Genomic DNA, 20,454 nt, shown 5'->3' with positions numbered 1-20,454 from the left:
TATATTGTTCTGATTACTCTGACATACTACTGCTGCTTGCTGCTTGGGTAGATCATCAAACTGAAGTGCCCCTCTGGAATAAATAAAGATGTCTGAATCTGAACATTACCATTTCTTTGAGACCATTCATTGCCATTCTCCATCAGCCCACCAGATGACCTCAGACTTCCCCTCCTTCCCTAATCACTCAATGCCCCACCCAGCTACACTCCTGTTTTCCCCTCATCTGCCCTGCTAGTACCCGAGGGAGCAGAGCCAGAAGGCAAAGCTCTTGATGTACTGGTCCATCTATGTCCTAACCCTCACTTCTGGTCATGACCTTTGGGTAGTGACTAAAAGAATAAAATTCTGGACACAAGCAATCAAAATGAGTTTCCTCTGGAGGGCGTGTGGGCTCAGCCTCAGAGAAAGGGTGAAGAGTTCAGACATCCGGGGGGACCTCAGAGTAGAGCTGCTGCTCCTTTGTGTCAAAAGGGGCCAGTTGAGGTAGTTAGGGTATCTTATCAACAACAAAAAAAATGAGTAGCAGGTGGCACCATGTATGACCACCAGTGTGTGAATGTATGTGTGAATGGTTGAATGTGACATGTAGTGTGAAAGCGCTCTGAGTGCTTGAAAGACTAGAAAAGCGCTATAAAAGTGTAGTCCTTTTACCATTTACCATTTAATCAAGATGCCTCCTGGGTGCCTCAAGTTAGAGGTGTTCGGGGCACGTCCACCTGGTAGTTTGCCCTGTGGCCGACCCAAAACACACTGGAGGGATTATATTTGGCATTATATTTGGCAAGGGAAAACAGTGGAAAAGTGGAAGAAAATGGATGGATGGATGGTCACATTCATCCATTCACACACTGGTGGCAGAGGCTGCTGTACAAGGTGCCACCTGCTACTTATTTTTTTTTAACTTTCACACACGCTGATAGAACAGCCATTAGGAGCAATTTGAGGTTCAGTATCTTACCCAAGGATACTTCAGCATGTTGACTGGAGGAACCGGGGATCGAACTGCCAACCTTCTAATTAGTAGTCAACCTGCTTTATTTACTGAGTCAAGAACATTCTTATTTTTACAGCACCTTTCAGTCTTGATCTCAGTTCTTAACAAAAAGTACAATGAAAATCAGAAAAGGTTGTTTAAACACATAAGAAGATATTTGAACTGAGCTTGGTATTGCATGTTTTTAGATATCCTCAGATAAAAAAACAAACAAACATTAAGACAGAAAATTTGAAACGTATAAGATAAATTACTGAGTATTGCATATTGCATTGATTTTGGGTTAAATTTAAATGGAAAATAAATGGAGGCATTAAACAATTTACAAATGATTCAAGATCAAACATAAAATGTATATAAAAAACAACAGAAAAATGGGCTGTTTATTGCAATTAATCGCAATTTCATCCATAACTTTTTAAAAAAAAATTATTCAATTTTTTTTTCATTTAAAAAAAGTCCAGCTGACAGTTTAGTCTTTAAGAGGCTGAGTTTCAAAGTTACATTGATGATGGTATCATATAAAACTAGAATGGGGCTAAATAATGTCATTAATATAACGTTTTAAGTAAGTACTCTTTGGTCATTTCTTCTCTCTTGGTTCATTGCCTTCCTCCCATGCTTTTGAAAGAAATCAAGCCAGTTTGTTTAGGTTTTAAAGGGTTAACAGAAAGGATGTTCTATATAATGTGTTATGACTTATAAAGTCTACATCTTCAAACATGCCTTTCAGGTGTAAATGCAGTCAGTTCCAGCTCCAAAAGTCAGAAACACCCATCCTGCAGGTTTCTACCATCTTTCAATAAAAGGCTCAACTTTAGAATGACTGAATGAGAGAGCCATGGTTTCATTCAGTCATTCTAAAACAATGTTAATCACACTGGTATTCACAACAATTCTGCACATACCTTGCCTTTTTAGAAAAGTTTCTCCATTTATGCATGCAATAAACTGAGAGGATGACAATCAGAGACGCACCTCAGCGAGTTTGTTTTTATTTTGGTTGATGATGCGCATCAAGACAGCGTACAGTCGTCTCAGCCCTCCACAAGGCAAAGTTAAATAAGTGAACTGACCTGGACATGGCTTTATTCAAACATGTGACACGTGTAACGGCTAACACAGGCTGGATGAAGAGTGCGAGTACAGAGTGAACAGGATAAAAACAAACATTCTCAAGGCAACATTTCTCCTGGAACAGAGGCGGCTCCAGAGAGACGCTGAGGACAGGAAGTGTCCTTCTTAGGTGCTCTTCTTCTCCTCGAACATGATGTTTGCTGTGGCTCTCTTGGCTGTGGACACATGACACACATGTCAGATGACGTGTTTGTTATACTGAGTCTGATAACCTCAGACACCCCAAACTTCTACTTTGATGCATTTTTTTCAGTGCTAAGCTGCTTTTTTAAAATTTCTATTGATATCATGATAATATCGGTTTTGTGATCTCTTCTGGCAAAGATAATCACATAGAGAAAATCTGTGTGTGTGTGTGTGTGTGTGCATGCGTGCATGTGTGTGTTTCATTTGATTTTACAGAAATAGATGACAGTTCATTATACAGTTATGCCCACTTTTCTCTACCTGCTCATGCCTCCCCTCCACCGCCACCCTCGACCCCATGGTGTGAGTAATTAAAGAAAATAATAATAATTATAATTAACAGTGATGTATAACAGATGAAATAAAGTAAATTAAAGAAGAAAAAAACATAAATAATGAAAAGGAAGGTTAAAAAATAACATTTTCAAAGATTTACATGATTTGATTAACATTAACTTGACTTAAATTTCCTTTTGGTTCAGGCTTTATTTACAGTAAACATGAAGGAAACGTGACTCACCCTCATCTTTGAACTTGTCAGCGGCCTCTGACGCCTTGTCCTTGAGATTCTTCACTGCGTCGTCAATCCTGGCTTCGTTCTTAAGGAAGAATGGTCGAATGATGCGGTTGTAAATCTGGACTGATCCGTTAGAGGGAGTTGGAGCCATGCACCACACCAAGAAGGCACACTGAGGAAGAACACAAGAGCTCTCTCATCAAATCAGAGCAGGACACAGACATTGCAGTTACACACACAGGCTGTGCTGGTGACACTCTTTTAAGCCGTCAATGACTCCAGTTCATAAGAAACTCAACTACACCAAAGACTGTGCTGAAAGAGATTATTTTGTGAAGTCAGAAGCAAATATTTCAGTTTGTTTTTCTTGTACAGCCATCGTGAGACACATGAGGTAACTTCATGTCTAACTGTATTTAGTGCAACTACAGCTCAAAATGTTTTTTGTGCAGCAGTAATTTGTTATCCATCATAAGTAGTACACTCTAAGTACACACAGGTCCAGAGAAATAGTAAAACATGCTTTTATCACTCCGTCACAAAGATAACTCGACAGCTCCTCAGTGTTCCCTCATGGATTCAAACAGCCTGTATCAGAGAGGAGTTCGGCCTGAGTGCAGCGGTGAACTTTAGCAAGACGCAGGAATCATAAGCAGAATTATTCATATATATATATTTTTTATGATCATGGAATAACGCACATGTGCTCTCAACATAACCCAAACTAAGGCTGCTTGATCATGGCAAAAATCATTATTACGAATATTTTGGTCAATACTGAAATCACAAATATTTACCATGATTACTCACTGACCTTGCAAACATGTTGCATTTATTGAACATAAAAAACCTTCTTAACAATGAAAGCAGCTCTGTTCTTAATTGATACCTGCGTTGTGGTGGATGACGATGGGGTTTTCCTTTTCTCCTTTAGTTTTTTTATTATTTGGATTTTTTTTCTTTTTTGCTCCTTGTCGGATGCCTCAAAAAATGTGTTGGCACGTTGCATTCAGGGCACAGGACAAAATAATCTCGATTACATTGTTTTTGTAATTGTTGGGAAAATTGAAAAAATTGAAAGTGAAATTGAAATTCGATTACGCAGCCCTAACCCAAACTGTCACAATCTGATATCCTCTATAATCAGCAGACAGAGGGACATTTCTCACAAATAAAAGTTCTTTTGAGCTGCTGCAACAACACACAGGCTGGCAGGTGAAAAGCTCATCTGGGCCTATTGTGCATGAATAACCAAGCTCTGCTCTTGAGTTTATAAGTACTTTATATGTATACTTTATATCCCTAATTCAAAACTGTGTGTGCACAAATGAACAAAATATACCATTATACAATATTGTGATTACTGTATTATGTCACAAAGGATATCAAAGTCAGCACTGTTTAAAGGACACCTCTCTGTAGAAATCACAGCACGTCAGTAATAACCTGACAGTCTGATGGATCTGGGCTGTCCTGATACTCATACAGGTTTTATGGTGGTCAGGTGCCTGTTGTGTGTGTGTGTAACCGGACTGCTCCTTTAATGTAGTTTTGTTTAGATTTTTGATGGATAGGTGGATATACTTCTTTTTTTTTTGTCTGTTAACCCTTTGAAATCTACGCAAAAACATGGGAAGAAGGTAATGAGCAACAAAAGAAGAAATGATCCAAAAATTGCAAGAAATTAGTAAAAAGTACAAGAAATTACTGAAAAATAGGTTTAAAAAAAGTAAAATAGAAAATTACCTGATAATCTGCAAAACAAACGAGTAAATGACTTAAATGAAAAAAAAAAAATTCTGTAACAATTTTGATCTGCAATTATGAAAATTATAAAGTTATCTCTAGCTTTTTTCATTTTTTCCCTGTACAGTTTTCATTAGCTTTTCAAAAAAATAATTTTCAAATCACAGGGAGAAGGAAATGAGTAGGAAGAAGTAATGAGCCAAAAATTTTAGTTTACAATAAATCAAAACAAAACGGGTAAAAAAAAAAAAAAAAGAAAACGGGGACAAACAGGGAACAAGGAAATTACCTGAAAAAAATATTTCATTTGCAATTGTGATGCCTAGAATATAGTTTTTCCCTTGATTTTTTTCTTTTTTCCCCTGGGCATTTTCCCTAGCTTTTTAAAAATTAATTTCTTATTTCTCATTTCTTGCAATTTGTGGAACATTTCTAATCAGGGTGTCTGAAAGCAGCACAAGGAAAGTGATGTTGCTCCAGGTTTCAAAGTGTCCAAGTGGTCTTTGACCTCCCAAAGATATGTTAAAAAGTTCATAATATATGCTTTATGTTATGCTCTATTCATTTATGTGCATAAATTATTAATCAGAAATGACAATTTCTTAATTTGTTCATATGGATTAATTTAGTCGTGATTCCAGCAGTAGCTGTGGGGTGTGACAGTGTGCAGGTGGTGGAGCAGCAGCGGCTGGTTGACAGCAGCACACAGAGACTGAGATGAATGATCCTCACATGAGAATCTTTTTGGTTTAATATACCTGAAGTTACTGAGATGAGAATTAAAGACAATGAAAGTAGCTCTGCTTTGAGTGGACATGTACGTCAGGCAGCTTGTGTGTCTGTCACTTTGTCCCTCTGTCCCTGCCTGGTGAGATATAATGCATACTGCTCATCCCTGAAAGCAAACACAGGCTCTGTGCTTTCGCGGCTGCTGCTGAACCTGCTGACAGAGCTCTCAGCACTCATGCACTCTTTATCATCAGCACAGTGTGCTCCACCCTCCTCATGTTCACTAGTTTATTCTGCTAAGAAGAGAACACACACTCTCTAAAGTGACAGGCGGTGCTCACTGTGGGCAGAGTCCATAGTTTGACTCTGCCCACATTCAGCAGCTCCACCTGCCTTCATGTTTTGGGTTTTTTTGTTGCTCCGTCTGAGCAACACAACACACCTTAACAAAAGCATGTGCTGAACACAGAGGAAGTTCATTTTATTGAACGCCTACTGACACAGAAATTTTACATGAAGTGAAACCATGTGAGACTGTCATTATGCATCATTTACGTAAATCTTAGTTATAATGGAAGCCATAGATGGTATGTAAAGATGGACGACATGACAGCTCCCAAAAGTGAAGCCAAAACATCACAATCACCCCCTGGTGTCTGTCTGCAGTATACGTCATAAAGCCTGCCCCTCCATGTTAGTGACTGGGACACGCACCTAACTAAAAACATTAAGTACACGCCCAAAAAAATAAAGTGTTTTCTGTTTTTTATGTAGTTTTTATTGATTGTGTGCCAATCAATAAGGATCTTCACATCAGGCCCCAAATGATGTCACATGGCAGCTGCCATATCCAGGATATTTTGCTTTAATGATGAGAACTACCCTCAGTAAAAGAAACCATCTTTGGGAAAAATTTATTTGGCGTGTACTTTGAGTGTGTAGTTCAGCCTATGACCAAACACTAACATGGAGGGGCAGGCTTTATAACCTATGCTGCAGACAGACACCAGGGGGCGATCCAGATTGAAAAGCTATACTTTGAGTGACCTGGTATTTTGTCCATCTTTAAGTACAGTTCATGATTGAACTGATTAAAAGTATATGAACCAATAATGCAATAGAAAGGGGACGTGGTCTAACGGTTGTGTAGCTTTGTTGTATTATGCGAAGGACACCAGGTGAAGCCTCTTACCTTTGAATGAGATTACTACTACTTCTACTACTACTGCTACAGCAAAAATACTCCCGTTGTACCATTTAATACACATACATTCAATGTGTGGTTTTGTACAAACATATGACTGTACCCATAGTGAGCAGTGCCCTGAGGTTAATGGTAACTGACTCTACTTAGGCGCTGAAATCAAGTAAATGGGGATACTTTTAACAAAAACATGCCATATGACCTAGTGCAGCCTTTTTTGTCTATCTCTCTAAATTTTCAATTTTCATTTTAACAATAATGATAATAGTTGAAAAAGGGTTCTCCTGCGAATCATCCAACAGCATACAACAAAATCGGGTGCTTTTCAGATCAAGGACAGAGACTTTCCAGGTGAGCAGAAAGGGACCAGAGCACAGCCTGTAACTGTGCAAACAGACTAATATTTTAACTAGGGCTCTACCTGACTTATTTATGCCAGTCGATTCAGTCCTGGCTGTTCAAAACTAATATTGAATGATTCTTTTTGTGTTCTTTGTGAAGTTTTAAAGTTTGAACAGCTCAGATAGTAAAGCAAACAACCTAATGTTGCTAGGTTGGAAATGTGCAAAAATAATTTTTGCCAAGGCTAGATGTCAACCAAAGCCAGACACTGCAGCATATTATGTTGCTGTGAGCTGTAAATTTATCAGTTCTAAGCAGAAAGCACTCCTCTCTCCTCCTCTGTGCCGCTGCCTGCACATCTGCAGCTCACAGTACCAAAGAGTAGTGTAAAAGCTAAGAGCACTGACCAGCAAAAAAAAAAAAAAAAAATCTCATTCAAATGAGGGCCTCTGACTGATGATTCCAGTGTCCTGCTTTTTAGGGACAGCCCTAGTTTCAACACCACTGTGTCCTCTTCAGAGTCAAAGAGAGCAGAGTTTAATAGGCACACTGATATACAGTCAGCATACAACAGGTGAGCAGATTACATTAGATAATTGGCTGGACAGGATTTCAAATCCTTTTTGGATTGTCCAGTTGACAACATAGTGTTAAAACGTAAACACTGAAACTTCTCAGTGTGCTATAGTCCCTGGCTTCTCACTGAATAATAATAATAATAATAATAATAATAATAATAATAATAATAATAATAATAATAATAATAATAATAATAATAATGATAATAATAATATACATTTTCTGAGATGGCTATCTAACAGTTTAAATCTCATTACTTTACAACTCTTAGCTGGGCTATCATTTAAGACAGCAAAGTCAGGAGGGAAAAGCTGCACACACAAACAGAAACCAGCTAAATTACCTTTCCGATATAGTAGAATGGAAACCAGGAGAGGAAGATATCAGCAAAGAATTCTGCCACACTGAAGAGTCCGTACACCACCCAGTAGGTCAGCCATTTAGTATCATCGTCTTTGGTGGCACTTTCAATGGCCTTAATCCTGCAAAGTGAAAGGAACAACATGTCAGAGAAATGGTTGGAAATGTAGTCAACTTTAATGTCATTCATGAAACTATAATCTGGCCCAGTATGTTGTCGTCAATGTCTTTCATCCTTCTTCCTTTCTTTCCAACTTCTGTTTTTCTTTATCTGAAATGTGGTCTCTCCAGAAAGCCTAACATTGTCTTCTTTTTTTCCTTCCTTCATTTTTCCAGGACATTCCTGCCAATTTCAGTGAGTTTAAGTTTATTAAAGAAACTTTTTTTTTATTGTAGGTGTCCCTTTTTCTCATTTTGTGCCTCTCTTCTGCACTCTGAGTGTGGTGCAATGAAATTAATAACTGAACAATACATACATTTTATATATATATATATATATATATATATATATATATATATATATATATATATATATATATATATATATATATATATATATATATATATATATATATATATATATATATATATGTATATATGTATATATATATATTCAACTCCTAATGAATGGTCCAGCTTCAATAAATGTGCGTGGGAAACCCTGCGACAGTCATCTGAGTGTTTTCTGATGTGCCACCTCTAAAGTGACAGTGGTTAGGGAGAGATTACCATAGATAAACCTAACTAAAAGACACTGCTGATAAGAGATGGGAACCAAAACACAACCTCCTCTGTTGAACACACAGCTACTCACACTCGTCCACCCCTGAAGGCTTTTAACCAACATCATGCTGCAGCTACTGTCACTGCTGAATCTCAACATGAGTTAAGGCTGTTGTTTTTCTGGTAAGGACATTTCTTCTCTGTAATGATTACACGGCACGTGTTATTAAAAAAAAAAAAAAAACTGATGCAAAGATTTACAGAATTCATATTTTCAGACACTAAGGGTTAATTCCAAAGTTTTATCTGTGCAAGAACAAATGCATTTATATCAGGAGAAGGAAACTGCAACAAACCTTGGACAATGATCCAGTATAATAAAAAGTATTAATGCAGAAGATGGGAGAATACTTTTCTGATAGCAACTGTCAACAATGAAACACTTTAAATCAGTTGCACAAACGCTGACACTGGATGTAAATCATGCTGCAAAAACATTTTTATGAAGGAACAGAAATCTGCTCTGACTCCTACAGAGCTCAAATACTGAGGTGTCACACACACTACAAAACAGTGTCTGTGTATTTTTGGTCACAGATATTCTAAAATATAGTTACCATATCCACTGAGGGTGGGAATCACCAGAGGCCCTATGATGTGATGTTATAACGATACTTAAGTCACAATACAATATTATTGTGATTTAAACGCTTTGCAACATGCTGAGTATTGTGATAAGACATATATTGCATATTGTTTTCAGCTGAAAATTATGTTCCTAAAAGAAAACTTTACCAACATCTGTTATTAGGTAATAAAATAAAGCTTTCCATCTAATAATGTCACTTCAGTCATTTTTATTATAGCAATATGTACTGTATGTTGTTGATTGAAAAAGCTCTTGATTTTATTACTTTTGTAGGCAACAAAAGACTTAATCTGTATTTGCAATATTAATCATCTATGTGATAAAAAATCGATACTTGCCATCTATGTGTTGATATAATATTGCCACACAAAAATATCAAGATACAGTGTGGTATCAATTCTTCCCCACGTCCCTAATATCAAAACAAGTTCGAGCTGAGGATGATAACAATTTATTGACGATTGATTAATCAGTTGTTAAGAATTTAATAGAACATGTGAAATTTAATAGATTAATCAAAAGGCTATGAAATGCTGTCAAAATAAATGCAATGTGTTGCTGTGAGGCCTGACCCCATATGTCTCATTACTGTCCTCTTTGTAGACACAGGGACATGTTACACTGATTCTCTGCACAGACTGAAGCAGCTTCCAGTTTCTTTTGTCTTCTGCCGTGAAGACCTGGAGTCAATGCACTCACAGGACATATGCATCTGTATGCACTCTCTGTGTGTTTGTGTTTAGCATAAATAATTCACTGCCTTCACTGTCAATGTGGGAACACAATATTGCTTACAATTAACCCTTTGATCGACATAAATTTTTAAACCTTCAAATGCCTGAGCAAATCGGTTTGCTTTCTCAAGAAAACATGGGGGAAAGGGCAATGACCAATTTGGCAAGAAGTGGTCCACAAAGCCACAAACTATAGGAAATAAGCACTTTTGGAAAATTATTGTTTAGAAAGCTAGGGGAGAAAAACAAATGCATTCCAATGCCGGAAAAATGAGGTAGTGCTAAGTCAGTTTGTTTGTCTGTAAATCATAACCATTATTAATATCAAAGGCAAGCTGCAGCCTTGCAAATTATGCATATTTGGGGCATTCCAGGAGTTTACCTGGTAGAGCACATCCATATATTAAAGGCTGAATCCTTAGCAGCGTCCCCTCTCTATCCCCCTTTCCTGTCAATCTTTAGCTGCACTATCAAATAAGACAACACATAAACCTTTAAAAATATATGCAAATTCTAAATATAAATAATAATAAATCTGTGAAAAAGAAAATAATTTAGTATAGTATGGTATGGTATGGTATGGTATGGTATGGTACAGAGCATGGCATAGTATAGTACAGTATAGTGTAGTGTAGAGTAGTGTAGTGTAGTGTAGTGTAGTATGGTACAGTAGAGCAAAGTATAGATGTAAAGTATGTTATGGTATAGTACCACATATTTTAGTATAGTACAGTAGAGTATAGTAACATACAGTATAGAATAGTGTAGTGTAGTATACTTGGCAGAGTATAGTAGAACAGAGCATGGCATAGTATAGTACAGTATAATACAGTACAGTGTAGTGTAGTGTAGTGTAGTGTAGTGCAGTGTAGTATGGTACAGCAGAGCAAAGTATAGTCGTAAAGTATGTCATGGTATAGTATCATATAGTGTAGTATATTAGTATATTACAGTAGAGTATAGTATTGTATAGTATGGTAAAGTATAGTACAGTGTAGCAACATACATTACAGTATAGAACATTAGAACAGTGTAGTGTAGTATACTATAGCAGAGTATAGTAGAATAGAGTATGGTATGGTATGGTATAATATAGTATAGTGTAAAGGTCAAAAGTTAAAAAATCACTTTATTGGACTGTATTTAACCTTTTAAATTATAATTGCAACATTTCACTCAACTGACCAGTAATATATTGTCTTAAAAAAGGCTTTCCACACTTCTTCATCTTTTTCTGTCTGTGTTACCTGATGTGTTTTACTTTTTCATCATTTACTTTTGGAAGTAATTTCGATAACTTTGTAAGGATCAGTTTTCACCTGCCAGTAAGGGTCCTTCTCTGGTGATTAATGTCAAATAGTCACATGAAATCTACTTTGAGGATTTGTTGTAAATGAATGAAACATGAAAACTTCCAGGGGGCAGGGGCAATTAACCTTTATAGGTCTTTTTGGGCTATTCATAATAAAAAGTTTGTTGTCCCAAACAGCTAAATAATGTGTTCACCAAATGTGCTGTGGTATATAATGTAGGCTTACAGAAACACACACGGTGACTTCCTGTTATCTTGTTCCTGTTTGTTCTGAATAATCTTCCCTCTTGTCAAACACTCAGCAGCTTTAAAGCATGTGAACAAAAGCATTAGAGAAAAGTATAATATCGGTAAGAAGTACGGCAGAGCAAATTTATCTTTAGAGCACATTTCTACCCAATGTGCTTCACAGATTATTATACAGGTGAAGGCACAAGAAGCAAATGAACAATAACAGGAAGCAAAACCACAGAATATAAACAAATGTAAACAGGAAAAAACACATGGAGCAAAATAATAAAAACTATGGTAACTGCTTTTCTCTTGGAGTTTGTTTCTAACAGCAGTCTTTATTATGTAGTTATGTTGTGCCTGAGGCATGTGTGTCTCAGTATAAAAGCTCCTCTCTGTTTCAGTCACATGCTGCCAGCTTTAATAGTCAAAACAGCCAAACTGACAAACAGCTTGACTGTCTACCACATCACCTCAACACTCCCTCTGTGGATTCAAAAACTCAGCCAGCTAAAGTCTTGGGCTGCATTGGGTGCTACTGTATTTAGAGTAAGGTCAGGACAAAAAACTGTGGCTTTAGTTTGACAACAATGAGGTATGTGAGGGCTAACAGACCAGCAGCAGTGTGTGCAAAGCTGACGGTAACAAGACTGAAAAGATGGAGCTCATTAAAAATAATGAGCTTTGTGGGCTGTCCCTCTATCAGTATCTCAGCTTCTGATGTCACCAACAGTTCACCATGAAGTTTATCCCTCAAATTTCATTTCACTGCCGAGGTCCATCAAACTCCACACATCCCAACATTGAATTTCTGTGGTCATGAAAATACCAAGCCAAAAGTTACTATTTGTTATTGATCATGCCAACTAATTTCAAGAAGGCAGCAGGAAGCAGGAGCATGTGGAATTATATAGTGAGACTACATTAAAAAAACAGAAACTATGAACAACCCTTTTTTGTCGAAGTACGCGGTTTCCATTAGAGATTTGTGAATTTAAGAAATATTTTCTAGATGTCGATAAAACACAATTGCAAAATGACTGCATTCCACTGAATGTTCACAACATTAGCAGCTTTATTTCTATGGCAGCCACTGCACGAGCCGTCATTATTTCCAGTCAAAGGCGACATAGGTGTGTAGTGCGAGCGATAATGGAAAAGTGAGCCCCTTATACAAGGGATCGGCCACGTATGAGGGATTTCTGGGAGGTGATAGTCCACGATTTAACAGAGGAATTGTGTATTCAAAACTTCCAGATGATCCGCACAACTTTTGAAGAGTCAAGTGTTTCCATTGCAGTTTGACAATTTACGGCTTTTTCAAATTGCCTGAAATATCACATCATATGTGAGCATAAAAACTTTATGTGATGAATAGTTTTTGGAGTTTATTTGAAAAAAAAGTGTTTCATTAGATGGATTTTATATTCACAATTTCAATTGGCCCAATTTAAAGGGTTAATGGAAACCTGCCATGTGACTAATGGAATGATAGACTTGAACAGACTTGCACTTGTAAAATGCCTTTCTGGTCTTCCAACATGACATGTAGCTTGACATGTCACACTTACTCATTCACACACACATTCATACACTGATGGCTACCGTACAGGGTGCCACCTGCTACTCAGCTAAATATTCATAAGCAATCACACACACACACACACACACACACACACACACACACACACACACACACACACACACACACACACACACACACACACACGGGACAGCCATTAGGAGCAATTTGGTGTTCAATGTCTTGCCAAAGGATACTTTGACATGCGGAATGGAGGAGCCAGGATTTAAACTGCTTTCTTCCAATAAATGGATAACCTACTCTGCCTCCTGAGCCACAGCCACCCCACAACAGTTTTGGAAACTGATCCAGTATGGAGGGAAAGCACTGCAGCCAGCAGCTGCAAAACGGGCTGCACTCTGGGTATATGAACCTTAATGTGCGTTAGGAATGTCACTAGAACCAATGCTTCATTTTTCAAGTTTAACAAGTTCTCAGCAGCAGTTTGTGACATGTGGGGTGGGTAATTTAACTTTAAGTTGATCTGTTCACAGTTGATCACATCCGTTTGATGGATGAGAGTAGCAGCCGTTTGTAAGTGAATGCAAACTTTCTGGCCCAGCAGAATGAACAGTTAAGTTTCACTTTCAAACCACCGAACATTTTGCTGCTCTGTATGCTTCGATGGTGTGGTGCTATAAATAACCGAACAGTACGTACATACAAAGAAAACTCCTAATGAACGGTTCAGCCTCAAAAACAGAAAATCAATTTGTGGCAGCAGATATTTTAATTGTGGCAGCCAGCCACCAAAAAACGAATGCGTGAGAAACCTCTTTTTACCCACCGATCCAATCACAGTGGAGGAGGGGACATATTGCGTGCCACAAAGATCGACCATCACATCTTTACAAGCGCTTAACAACAACAACAATGGAGAACAAAATGTTAAAATGCTGTAGGTGGAGATTTTAGGATACCAAATTTTATATAACGATTATAGTGACCAAAAGTATCACGATAATTAATCAATGCCACACAAGAGGGAGTGACGTGCTCGTGTATCACCACAGCTGTGATTCGGTCGTAGAGAATCACAGCCGTGATGATATACAGCACAACACACGACCTCGAGTGTGATATTGCTTTTCTCATTGACATTCAGATGAGTTAGTTTGATCACAGTTCGTCGCTGCAGTGTGTGTCCGCTCACTGCCGTGATCTCCGTCACCTCGAGTCCCATATCAGACAGTGTGTGTGTGTGTCTCGGTGTCTCTCAGGCTGTGGATAGTGTCAGACGTGTGTTCCTGTCTCAGTGCACATCCTTGTAACATCTGTGACAACTGGTTTTCCCCAGTGAAAGGCGGTTTACTCAAACCCGTCCATCACAGCTGCCCCCTCCTGGGCTTCCTCATAACTTTTAGTAACTCCAATGCGACGTGAACAGCGCCAACTAGCTGTTTGAACTTATGCTTACACCATACTTTAAACGTCTCCCACTTTTAAAACATATCCCACTTTCACTCTAACACTAATTAACGAATTTTGAATGGCAGTGAAGCGAAGTGATACATGTAGAGTTAAAAGTTAACAGTCCCAGTGATGTTGTACTCCTATAACAGCACTCATGGAATGCCTGTTGACCAATTACATTGCTTGGTTGTAACTAACTGCTGTATAATCGGTATTATCGCAATATTGTTAGTGTGGCAGGTAAATGATTTACTTGCATGTGGCGCTTAGTTGATGTTCATTTCAGACCCTGCTAACAGTATTTACCATAATTACAAAGCAGGGTAACCATGATAATTAAAATTTCAATGATATTACTAACTGTCTGGGAATTTTACTGTGATTATCGTGGTAACTGTTACATCCCTTGCTGTAGGCTTTATACTAATATATGTTTTCGCACCCACAAGTTCTCATGAACCCACACAGATAAGTACTTTGCATTTGAGTTGGATCATTAAGGGTTAATTATAACATTTTAATTAAACTGAAATGTTTTTAAATAAAAGCGATGAATGTATTAGCAGATAGACTTCATCATTTTGTTTTTGTTTTTACCCAGGTATAGAATTGGGTATAGTGGAAATTTCAGTGGTATTGGAATCCACAACTTAAATTCTGCTATTGTGACATGTCTAATGCAGGTCCACTAATCGTTCTTGTCTTTGCACTGTTAGTGGGCGGGAATTGGCGGTGTGTGTATGCCCTAAGGGATTATATTGCAGCCTGTTCCACGGCTGTTGTCTGCAGCACCCTCACTTAATACTGAACCAATTTAAAAAATGATTGTTCTCGACCTCCATCAAGGGAGGATTCATTTCAGGATTGTTTGAATAGACTGTGTTTGTTTACCCAGAAAGCTAAACTAACAACTGGGTATATTTCAGACAGAAAACCACTAACCTCTCTGTTATCTATTACACTTTTTATCTGTTTTGTTTTTGCTCTTATGTTATTTAAAAGTCTTCCAGGCTGTAATAAACCTGTTTTTTCTGAATCACTATTAATCTAAGGGTCTAGTATGAGGTGATAAGAAAAGCAGAGCTGAACATTCAGGTCCTGTCAGAGCCTTTCCAAACACAGATGAAGCTGTAATGACCTGGGTGTAACCACTGCTCAGGGCAAGTACCCGCAACATTTAGGCTAATAACCATTTTGCCATGTGCATGACTGGTGAATATGTCAATCATATCAAAAGTCACCACAAACGGGGACATTTTTTGTTGTCAAGACTTTATGCTGCTGCTCCTGTGAAATGTGCTCTGCAATCCTGTCATGTGACTCACTGATCACATCAACAGTGTTTGCTTCACGTGTTATAAACCATGTTATTGTTTGTACATCAAGGTAAGCCTGGGAACCTTGCACACAACAACACAGCAGGTTTGGGCTGTAGTTGTCGGTGATGTAACATCAGAGGGCAGGGCTGCAGTCAATACACCGAGTCAGGTTCAAACAAATCCCAAATCTGAGTAACTGAGTCCCAACAGACTCTGTAAGGGAGATGAGACTGCTGCTAAACTCAGTCTGAGAGGAAATCAAGTCAAAAGGGTTGTGATAATTGGATTTTAGAACATTCTTTAGTAGGCTGAATAATATTTGACGAGGTAATGTCATGAAATGATCTTGTGCATGGTAGAGGATGTCTGAGGACGGAAATGATGTTTAATCATTCATCGCTTTTTGATTTCTCTGAGGATTCTATACGGGTTTCAATATGGGTATTAAAACTAACCACATTTTACTCTATGACTTAATTTATTCTAACTCAAACTTATCACTTATTTTTTCACAGATATTTAGTGTAAAATCTAAACTCTTAGATTGGAAACAACTTTTCCTAGTGTTGTAATGTACCCATCACATCACTGCCACATGATGTCTGAAATTTAAAGACCATGAAAGCAAACGGAAGGAAGCAGAGTGTCTGTGGTTTTCTCTATCACACTGACTTTCTTTAGCGCTCTGAGATCACAACTCAATGATGTTCTCTTCTCGAGACAAGAAATGCTGCTCATTTTTTTTCCCGAGGGAGTGTTTGGTGGATTTTACGTGCTTTTCATTCTTCTTTTTTTTTTTTTTTATCATTTTGGCTGTGTTCATGCATATTGCATACATTTGGGCAACAATTTTTATTCAATTTTGGAAATTGCTCCTACGATAAGTCAAAAATACACTGTTTAAACCAAATTACATTCATACTGTTAATGTCACACTGTTGCTCCACTGAAACCCATTCAAACTGAAATTTTTGACCCTACAGCCATAAAGGCATAAAAACATGCATTGTATTATTTCTGGGTGTCATTCTGGACTTTTGACATGGAATTTGTCATTTTGACTATTTTCTACCTGATGATGTCATTTTTACCATATTTGGCATATGGAGAAAATGCATGCTGTTTCCACTAGGTGCACCGTCACTGTCAATATTGCTGTTAATCATTGATATATCCCAGGCTGTCAGCTATCAGCAAAGAAAAATCTACTTATCATGTAGTAGATTGAAAATAATTGTTTTTTGTGTGTTTTTCTTCATCTAAAAACATAGTGGCATCATGACAAAAACCTGGCATTTAAAGGGTTAAAATTCTGAAAATAAATGAATATTTTATATTTATGATTAGGACTGATGTTGGTTAAAAGATTAACTAAAACTTTTTTAAAGCTTGATTTTGGAAAGCTAATTTTATGCACAGAGCAATATGAGTGTGTGTAATATTAAAGCGGGTTAATATTGTAACTCAACTGTCAAACGTAATCACCTTAACTAAAGATAACATGTTTTAATTTTGAATCACAGCATCAAAGTCTCATTGGCTGCAAATAATTTTGGTCAGTCTATATTGTTCTCATCATGGAGTCATTCCTCACAGGCTTGAGACAAAGAGGCGTCCATGAGGGAAACACAGCCAGAGTGATCGAGAACAGCCAAGGAGCTCCACATGTGATACTGAATTTACTACATGGAGCTCCAGATTGTGAAATAATGATATCAGAACTGTTTCATAACTTCAGCTGACAAAAGAATCCATTTGTTTTCCTCCGTACAATTCTTAGAAATTAATGAGAACTACAAATAGATAATTGTAGAATGATGTATTCAACTCATGATCACAAGATTTTTGGAGGGAAACTAATTTTATAGATTATTGATTAAGTACAGTGCTCAGCCTGTGAAAACAGACGCATGATATGTACTGTAGCTCTGAAGAAGCTTTGACGAGTCTATCAAAGTAAAACTGATAATATGTTGATAGGTTGCTATGGATGGAAAAATTATTAAGCAAAACATAGGAGTAATAATCTCAAACATATTCACTGAAATAAATGTCTGTTGAGTTACTGTCTGTCCACTAATGAGTTAACACAGTTAAATGAGCCTCTGGCCCACTGGTCAAAGTACTGCATTATCAATAGATTTGTAATTATATGAAATGGGTGTTATGGGTGACATTTGCAAAAAAAAAAAAAAAAAAAGCTGCAATCAGCCTTATGCAAACTGAGCATTTCCTGTTGCTGCAGCTTCACATTAAAAGCATTTAACTGGTAAAACATGAGTTGACATTATGAAGTAGTTACAGGAAATGCTACTACCATGGCCATTTTCTGCATTTTTAGACAGCAGATTAGTTTAAAATATTGCAGCAGCCACAGCGTGCTGTTTGTTGAAGAGCTGCAGGCGACAGGCTGCACACCTTCAACTTAGTGAGGTAACCAAGCGGCAACAATGAAGCCAATGTGAAAGTGCCAAAAACTGCAGTTCTTTGAAAGGCCACTTGAGGAGTGAGTTAATCCCAGTAGACTCCTAAATTAAAATGTCAAACTTAACAGCAGACATTAAAATGTTTACAGCTCGGCACAATGAACATATTTGGTCTTTACAGCTCATTTTGACATTCATGATAACTGTACAGGGGGTAAATTTATATATAACTCAACCATTAACATTTTATTAAGGCCCAAAGTAAGTTTAAGATCTATAGGGTATTACGGTATCCCAGAGTACTTAATGTAACTTAATGTATGTAGTGCACAGCACACACCACCAGAGTTCAATCTCTGCTGGTGGAACAGGCAGCTGGGCTGAAAGACACAGTGACACCTACTGGTGGAGGGAGAAGTTACAGGACTGTAAACAGCCGGCGCCCAGCAGGCAGAAAGCGGCTGTGGGGAATAACAGCATGTTTTTTTATATTTGACTTGGTGAATTAAGGATTTAATTGGACCAAACCTAGTCACTGTTGGAACGGTGGACTTACTAACTAGATTACTAACAAGAATAACCAAGATGGAATGGGTGAGTTTTATTTTGTTTTTGTCAAGTTTGAATGAAGTGTGTCTTATGATGAGTTAGCCAGGCAATTATGCTTCCTCAGTCCTCTGTGACCAAAAGAAAGTTAAATTCAAAAGGTGTACGGTTGTATTTCTCTGTTTAATAAGGAAAATAGGTGTGAGGATATTACTTTTCTTGACATTTTGTGGGTTTCTGTTGTGTATTTATTCGCCTTAAAAGCTGGAAGTAAGTAGTACACACGTTACCCTGGTATAATTTCAGAAAGACATACATACAGTTTAGGTGTTACCACCAGCAGTGTCGCCAAATCAACCAGGAATGGCATCTTAGATAGATTTACTTTAAGTATACCTCAGTGGTAGTTAGGAAGTTAAAATGTATTATCATAGAAAAATAGGTAACATGAGATCCATCGCTCTGTGTGTGTGTGTTGGGTGGTGGCGTTGGGCAGGCCCCTCCTTGACAGAAGTGCTCTAAGAATAATACACTTACGATATGTATGCTGGATAAAGAAAGCCGATGAGGTTGCACAGCAGGGAGGCTCCGTAACCGACCACCAAGTAAACTGCGATGATCCCGATGACAGCTGGAACAAATGACACCAGATGTTTGTCACAAATACACTGCTGACCATAGCGTGTTGCTCTGCTTATTACAGCAAACACCTTCTGTTATTACTGATTTAAATCAAGAACAGTATTTCACGTCTATAGTTAGATGATGACGTATGGTTCATGAAGCTGTGTGCCACGCGCTGACACCGTTCCCCACAGATCTCTTCCTCTTTGATGCGTTCAGTCTGTCTCCGTTTTGTCTCTCTGTCCCTGTCCACACTCACCGAGAGCGATGTACGTCCTGCTCACTCCTGTTTTTGCCTCGACTTTCGCCAGAGCATCTGTCATGAGATTCTTCTCATGGAGGAACTTTTCAAATCTGTCTTTGAGCCCGTGTGCCATGGCTGCACTTCCTTCTTCTGCGATGCTGCTGCTGCTTACGAAATGTTCTGAATCAAACTGCGACAGCGCTGCAACCCACAACCAACACACTGCTGCTCTCAGGGGCGTCACACACACACACACACACACACACACACACACACACACACACACACACACACACACACACACACACACACACACAGGATGTACAACACAGCCTCCGAGCAAGGGCTTCAAAATAAAAGCACAACGCTCTACAGCAGGGATAACGCAACTTGCTTTGCTTGGGGGGCACTTTTGCATAATCACAATAGGCCAGGGGCCAGTCAAGCAGTCTCATACACGTTTCTTTCGATTTTAGCACATTTCTAGGATTTAAGGACATTACCAGGATTTTAGGCGTTTCTAAGATTTAAGGACATTTTTGTAGAAATTTAGACATTTCTACGATCTAAGGACAATTCTACGATTTAAGGACATTTCTAGGATTTCAGGCATTTCTAAGATTTTAGGACATTTCTAGGATTTCAGGGCATTTCTAGGATTTTAGGATGTTTCTAGGATTTTAGGTCATCTGTAAGATTTAAGTATACCAGGATTATTAGGATGTTAAGAACATATCTGCTGCACTATATATATATGTGTGTGTGTGTGTGTGTGTGTGTGTGTGTGTGTGTGTGTATATATATATATATATATATATATATATATATAGCTTATGCTTCTTTTTCTTAAAAAT

General features: G+C 37.9%; 1 protein-coding gene across 1 annotated transcript; it reads right to left on the bottom strand.

Annotated features, from left to right (window-relative positions):
- Window positions 1-1,976: 1,976 nt before the first annotated feature.
- Window positions 1,977-19,836, bottom strand: reep5 (receptor accessory protein 5). The gene is made up of 5 exons (XM_042509761.2): window positions 19,616-19,836; window positions 19,270-19,363; window positions 7,781-7,919; window positions 2,841-3,009; window positions 1,977-2,289 (listed from the first exon to the last, which is right to left on the bottom strand). The coding sequence occupies exons 1-5, from the start codon at window positions 19,731-19,733 to the stop codon at window positions 2,240-2,242; spliced, it is 570 nt and encodes a 189-aa protein (XP_042365695.1). The 5' UTR covers window positions 19,734-19,836; the 3' UTR covers window positions 1,977-2,239.
- Between the last annotated feature and the right edge of the window lie 618 nt (window positions 19,837-20,454).

Source organism: Plectropomus leopardus, chromosome 20 (genome assembly GCF_026936395.1).
Source record: "Plectropomus leopardus strain MGB_pleo_1.0 chromosome 20, ASM2693639v1, whole genome shotgun sequence".
Lineage (NCBI taxonomy): Eukaryota > Metazoa > Chordata > Actinopteri > Perciformes > Serranidae > Plectropomus > Plectropomus leopardus.
This window is presented reverse-complemented; position numbering and strand designations above follow the sequence as displayed.